Genomic DNA, 7996 nt, shown 5'->3' on the forward strand with positions numbered 1-7996 from the left:
ATATATCATCATCATCGTTTAACGTCCGCTTTCCATGCTAGCATGGGTTGGACGATTTGACTGAGGACTGGTGAAACCGGATGGCAACACCAGGCTCCAGTCTGATTTGGCAGAGTTTCTACAGCTGGATGCCCTTCCTAATGCCAACCACTCAGAGAGTGTAGTGGGTGCTTTTATATATATATATATATATATATTGTTGCTATTATGCAAAAGTGTTGTAAGTCCAAAACATTGCTTTTGCAGAAAATGAAAAAATAGGTTCCCCATTCCATAACCAAACCGTTGTACCACACTTTGACAATTTTTGATATCTTGCCATCTGAAGCAGCTGGAGATATGATAATTTGACCAAAATAACTGGCTATTACAAGCAAAAATAAATAATGAAAAAACTGCATTTGGCCAAATACAACAGTAACACAATAGCAATGATATATATATATATATATATATATATATATATATATATCATCATCATCATCATCTTCATATACACACAGACACATGAAATTATATACACTCTTCATGACTAAATACATAGGTAAGATATATCAGAGGTGAAAATCAAGACAAAAAAAGCAGCAGGAGCACAGTAAAATTTTTGAGTGCTTCATTAATATAGTGAATTCAGTTCAGTCCTTTCTCAAGGACAGTTGAAACTAAGAAGTGTCCATATTCATTGAGCTGAGTGTACAAAGACAGTACTCAGTGTAATCTCTATAAGTCAATAAAAGAGACCCCCAAACTCACCACTACCATCATCACACACATACACATACATAGTGGACCATGCATACTCATTAGCACTCTCATTAGCATGACAAAAAAATTACAAGGGTCCACAGGGGCTTGTAAAAACATTGGAATTCTGAAGCCATCCCAACCCATTACACTGGGATTTTGTAAACAGTATTTATAGAACTCTTCATATGTTTGAAAGTTTTGACTTCCAAATATAGTTAACAACAAAACTGTCATCATCATCGCTGCCACCGCTGCCGCCACCACTGCCGCCACCACTACCACCACCATCGCCACCATCATCATCCATGCTTGTATGGGTCAGGCGGAATTCATTGAGGCAGATCTTCTCTGCCAGGTGGTTGGCATATAAACCATGTGAAAGCAAACATTGGAGCATGATGCTGTCCTATGATTCCTTGAATCCTATAAGACTGTCCTATTCATGCCAACATGGAAGAAGGACATTAGATGATCAACATCATCATCATCATCATCACGATCATGATGATGGTGTGTGATTTTTTTTTTTTTTTTTTTGTTAATCAAAAGAGGCAATGTTCATGACATTTACAGCCCCTCCCAGACTAGCGAAACTGTTGTGGCTGATGTTCAGTTGAAACATCAATACTTACATGTAAAATCATTATCACCATCATAATCATCGTTTAACGTCCGCCTTCCATGCTAGCATGGGTTGGACGATTTGACTGAGGACTGGTGAACCAGATGGCTGCACCAGTCTCCAATCTGATCTGGTAGAGTTTCTACAGCTTGATGCCCTTCCTAACGCCAACCAGTCCGAGAGTGTAGTGGGTGCTTTTACATGCCTCCAGGATGAGGGCCAGTCAGGCGGTACTGGCAACGGCCACCCTCAAGATGGTGTTTTTTTACGTGCCACCTGCACAGGAGTCAGTCCATTGGCACTGGCAACGACCTCGCTCAAATGTTTTTTGTTCACATACCACTGGCACAAGTGCCAGTAAGGTGATGCTGGTAACAATCACGCTCAAATGGTGCTTTTTTATGTGCCACCGGCACGGAAGCCAGACAGCTGCTCTGGCAGTGATCCCACTCGTATGGTGCTATTAGTGCTCCACTGGCACAAGCAGAGTTTAGTGTCCAATGAAGGAATGTTGGCATGGATGCCAGTCGTCAAATTTGGTTCAATTTTGAATTCAATTTCACTTGCCTCAACAGGTCTTCTGGAATCCCAGAAGATATCCAGTTCAAGCTATAGAGGATAAAATGCAGGACACAAGCACATGAAGCAGGCAAGGAAACAGCTGAGATTACCAAATGGCAAGAAACAATTGAGGGAATATTCAGTTAGCTAGTTCAAACTTACCCGCAGTTCCCATAAACTGCTCTCTAAGGCACAACATTTGACAGGATCAACCTCATCAGGAAGATAGGGGTCACTGCTATATTCTAGAAAAGAGAAAATAAATTAGAAAATTTTAGTTTAATTAAAACAAAAAACGAATAGATCAGAGTAATAAGAAATCTCTTAGTCTTATAGAACACAAGACACCATTAGTGCTGGTACCACAATAAAATCCAACCAGTACAATTTATAAAATGGTTGCAGAACAAGTAGAGACCCTATAGAATCAAGACAACACATGATGGAAGAACTGGTTTTTAACCCTTTTGTTACTATATTTCTGTTGAGATACTCTGTCTTTACTTCAATTAATTTTGAAAACCATGAAGAATTTAGTAAAGTAACCTAGTCATTATTAATTGGTTTTTGGAACATAAATTAACACCAAGTTCTGAAGGAAGATTTTAATTCAGAACCCTTGAAACTGAGGTATTTGTAACACAGAGCAAGGGCAGTCTGAGGCAGGTGAGTATCAAAAGGGTAAATCAATAACATTATTCTAGAGCAGAGGTTTTCAAACTGTGGTCCGCAAGGACAAGACAGGGGGTCCGTGGACAGCAAATACTTTTTATGGGCAATTTGATTTTATATATGTTTTTTAATCGAAATCTTTTAATTGACAATAAACCTATTTGTTAAATACTGTTAAATAAATAAATGTAAAAATATATGTTATTTTAAGGAAATATTTATGTATAAATTTCATAAGCGTTTATAAGGGGGTCCCTAAGGTAAAGCCTGAAATATAAAGGGGTCCGCAAGTCAAAAAGTTTGAAAACCCCTGTTCTAGAGGACTGCCACAAAAAAAAAAAACACAAAATCTTTCTATTACCAGGACCAACTACAAAAGAGCCTTCACCATTGTTGGATTGAGAAATGCTTGGAAATTTATAAAGTCACTCTGATTACAGGTGATTTTTCTATCAAATGCTATGAAACACTTGAATATAACCGTTATAGTGAATTTAGAGGTGAGCACTATGAATGCTGGTGACATCGAGATAAACTGCAGCATTTTTCAAGGCGACTCTTTATCACTACTACTCTTTTGCCTGCCCTTGTTCCCCTAAAATGTTGAATGATACAAAACATTGGTACAGAGTATACAATAGACAAATCAATCACCTCCTTTACATGGATGATAATCTAAAGCTTTCCATGAAAGATAATCAACATCTGAAACAGCTTTTAACAATAGTGAAACAATTTAGTGACAATTTTGGAATGGAGCTTGCTTTGATAAATGTGCTAAAGTCACATTCTTCGAGGAAAAACTCCTGAAAACAAACAACATACAGATAGACAGGTCTACTATCATCAAAGAATTAGATCCTGAAAAGTTACAAATATTTAGGTGTATAATTATGGTATCCAGCACCCACAAACGCATGAAAAAATACAGAATGTTATTGTATTGTTGGAGCTATCCTATAGAGCAAACTTAATGTGAAAATTAGGTTTCATGCAATCAGTACATTAGCCATAGTTGCTATAACCTACAACTATAGCATAAAACAGTCCATATCTGTAAAATTGATACAAAAGTATGTAAGTCCTCACAGTGCACCACATTCATCACCCAATGGCAGTTGTAAATAGACTACACATCCCACAAAAGTATGAAGGACATAGACTGGTGCAACTGCAACTGTCTCTAAACCATAGGGGTAGATGCCCATCTAAAGAACACCAATGACTGAATGTTTAAACTTAAATTTCAAAACCGTATGTACTCAATATCAGAAGCAAGGAATTATAAACAAAACTGAGATACAACTAGATGAAACGGAAAAACAAATAAAAAGATCAAGCCAAATAAAACGGAATCTCAAAAGCATTACAAAGTGATTATTCCATAAGGGCCAGTAATCCTTATGTTGACACGGACATGATCCATCTGGACTTAAATCAGAAACAGAGATCTTCATTATAACAACTCAGGATCAATGTCTACCAATGAGAAACCAGCAAGATAACATTCTTAAAAATGGTGTAGATCCTGCCAGCCATTTTTGAGGTGCAACAAGAGAAACAATTGACCAATTCATCTCTGGATGTTCCATGTTAGCCACAAATGAATATATTAATTGCCATGGTTAACTTGGTCAGTATTTTACATTGGATCATATGCCGTAAATTTGGACTCCCATATGAAAAGAACCGGTGGGAACACAAGCCTGCCAAAGTAGTAGAAAATAAATGCATCACCATTGTTTAGGACTTTAGTATTCAAACTAATCAAAGCAAGTCAGGACAATAGACTAGATTTCATAGTAAAAAAATTATGCTGACAAAAAACTTGTCTGCTCATAGATATGCTAATCCCAGCAGACTGCAACACTTCTGTAAAAAACATTTGAAAAGTTAAGAACATTGAAACAGAGGTGTCAAGAATATGGCATGTAAGAACAACTGTACCTGTGATCAACAGAGTTTTGGGGATAATACCAAATGGTGCTCTTAAACACTATGGCCAAATATCAGGAAACCCAAAAGTATCAGAACTACAAAAGAATTCATTTCATAGTACTGTCCACATTCTAAGGAAAACATTGTTAGCTAGAGGTAACAGTGTTTAAAAGAGAGAGAGCAGTGTTGGGATGAGAATAATGGAAGAGACAGAAAAGGGGAAGGAGTAGTGAAATGTTAAGGAGTGGTATGAAGGAGATGGGGAGGGGACAAAACGATTATGGGGTGGTAAGTCTGCTTGCAAAGGTTGGACTATTTGTCCAGTATCCAAAACAATTCTTTTTGGAGTTATACAGGTTTACTGATGAGAGAGGGTGGGTAGGGGAGAGTCTAAGAGAGGCAGTGTTAAGGGAGAGAGTAATAGGAGGGAGAGAGTTCAAGTAGTGTAAGGGGTTTTAGAGAGTGATAAGGGTAGTGGGGATGGTTGAGTAAGAGGAGATGTGGTACTACACCTACATTATATATTGATGGATAGAGTGGTGCTTGAAGGAGAAATAAGACGAAGATGAGCCAGAGTATATTCTCAGGGTGTTGATGAGAATATGCTGATTCAAATGAATGAATCTTTTAAATTCTTTCAAAATTGCAAATATTACTACAGACTTTAAACATAACCTTAATACACAGTGCCCTGTCTCCTTTCCCTACAATATATCATTGCTACTCGTAAACAATATCCATAGTAAAACGACCAATTTGCTGTTACTTGAGACTTGGAACGGCTCATATAAAACAAAGCAAAAAAAACGAGAAAAAAAAATGATTCATGAAGATTGACATAACCTTTCATGAAACTAAATACGCAATTATAAAAGTGTGATATGCAATTAAAAATAGAAGCATGGATTGATTTTTTTACATTGAACAATCTTTCTACTGAGCATCTGTCATTCTCATTACCATGGGATTTATAGGGAAAAAAAGATTTCAACTAAGAGTTCTTTATTTTCCTTGATACAAACCAGATCAAGCAGTTATCAACACACAAAACTTGTAAATAGATTTGTTCTTTATGTATCTTTCATTTTTCATTATTCTTGACATCATCATCGTCGTTTAACATCCGCTTTCCATGCAAGCATGGGTTGGACAATTTGACTGAGGACGGGTGGACCAGGAGGCGACACCAGGCTCCAATCTGATTTAGTAGAGTTTCTACAGCTGGATGCCCTTCCTAACACCAACCACTCCGAGAGTGTAGTGAGTGTTTTACGTAACACCAGCACGAGGGCCAGTCAGGCGGTACTGGCAACAGTCCAAGGTATATTGTGAACATAAGAGAGAACGGCATACTAGTTGAAATATTCATCATCCTCATCATCATCATCATCATTTAGCATCTGTTTTCCATGCTGGCATGGGTTGGACAGTTTGACAGGGGCTGGCTAAGCAGAAGACTGCACCAGACTTCACCGTCTGTTTTGGCATGGTTCTTTACAGTTGGATGCCCTTTCTAATACCAACCATCTTACAGAGTGAACTGAATGCTTTTTACGTGGCACCAGCACCAGCAAGGCCTGTTTTTGGCATGGCTTTTTACAGCTGGATGCCCTTCTAAACACCAACCATTATACAATGTGGACTGGATGCAACAGCACTGGTAAGGTCACCAATACATATCAGGACTTTTCCAAAAGTGTAACAACAACTGTAATAATTGTTTCTGATCTGATTTAGATAGAATTTTGGCTATTTTGAGGAGAAGGGTTAGTCACTACCATCAACTCCGGTACCAGACTGGAAGGATGAAAGACAAAGTTAACCTAAGCAGGATTTAAGCTCAAGAAAAACAACAGCAGCAACAATAGCAACTGGCGATATGTGATGCTGCAGAAGATCTCACTGCTTGTGCAAGCTTACTCTTTTATTCATTTACTCTTTTACTTGTTTCAGTCATTTGACTGAGGCCATGCTGGAGCACCGCCTTTAGTCGAACAAATCGCCCCCAAGACTTATTCTTTTTGGAAGCCTAGTACTTATTCTATCAGTTTCTTTTTGCCGAACCGCTAAGTTACGGGGACGTAAACACACCACCATCGGTTGTCAAGCGATGGTGGGAGGACAAACACAGACACACAAACATATACACACACACATATATACATATATATATATACGATGGGCTTCTTTCAGTTTCCGTCTACCAAATCCACTCACAAGGCTTTGGTTGGCCCGAGGCTATAGAAGAAGACACTTGCCCAAGGTGCCACGCAGTGGGACTGAACATGGAACCATGTGGTTAGTAAGCAAGCTACTTACCACACAGCCACTCCTACACCTATTGGCAAAATATTTGTCATAAATAGTATAATAGTGCACGCCCCCCCCCATAACTCCAACCCTTACTCCACTCCTTGCCTACTGCATCATGCACACAACTTTTTCCTGTCTCTTCTTACATTCTCCCATTCAACCTATTCTACACTCACCCCACCTCATCTTCCCATCGTTTCTCTTCCTACTCATTATACAATAATTATACAATAATTGAGAGGTCAGTATTCAATTTGTTAACCAAAATACCATGACTCCACCATTTATATCTTACTACCACTTGTTTCTCTCTTTCCTACTTAATCATGGTAGGTAGGAATTGTACCCTGGCAATTTTTATCCACTCTCCCCCAATTCTTCTGTTACCATGTTCTCTCTGACACTTTGAGGATATATTCTGCTCATCATCATCTTATTTTCCCTCCAAGCACCACTCTACCCACCAATATATGTGGGGTAGCACAACATCTCTTACTCGCCCCACTATACCCTACCTTATCACTCTCTAAACCCCTTATACTACTTAAACTTTTTCCTTCCTGTTACTCCCTTCCATAACACTGCCTCTATTAGTCTCTCCCTTACCCACCCTCTCTCAATCCTGCCTATACATTGATTGATTGAAATAATGTGATTATTAAGCTTTACTTTTATATTAAACTATGGAAGTCAGTAGGGATTATAATTTTCTATGACTTAATAGAGTTGTCGCTGTTTAGTAACGTATTTAGGAGTGGTTGTAATTTACATATGGAATTTATTTATCGATGTAATTATACATTGGGTAAATGTGTTTGAAAGTTGTGGTTCCTTTGGTTTGTTCCCAAACAACTTATTTTAGTGCTGTCGAAACCATAATATCCATGGAGCAGTTGATGACGGAGGTATGTTGGATCGTTGGATTTGTATATGTGGATTAGTATTATTGGATTGTTGGTATGGCTGTGAAATAGTATTATAACACATCCTTTTGATATATATATATATATATATATATACACACACATACATATACATATATATATATACACACACACACACACATATATATATATATCATCATCATCATCATCATCATCGTTTAACGTCCGCTTTCCATGCCAGCATGGGTTGGACGATTTG

General features: G+C 38.0%; 1 protein-coding gene across 3 annotated transcripts in view; it reads right to left on the bottom strand.

Moving 5' to 3' along the window:
• The window catches only part of LOC106874314 (nucleolar complex protein 4 homolog), a 66903-nt gene that overhangs the window by 11683 nt on the left and 47224 nt on the right, over window positions 1-7996 (bottom strand). For all 3 annotated transcript variants that reach the window (XM_014922001.2, XM_052973550.1, XM_014922002.2), the window contains exon 9: window positions 2093-2175. In XM_014922001.2, coding sequence (XP_014777487.2) covers window positions 2093-2175 — 83 coding nt within the window. The remainder of the gene's footprint in view (window positions 1-2092; window positions 2176-7996) is intronic.

Source organism: Octopus bimaculoides, chromosome 16 (genome assembly GCF_001194135.2).
Source record: "Octopus bimaculoides isolate UCB-OBI-ISO-001 chromosome 16, ASM119413v2, whole genome shotgun sequence".
NCBI lineage: Eukaryota > Metazoa > Mollusca > Cephalopoda > Octopoda > Octopodidae > Octopus > Octopus bimaculoides.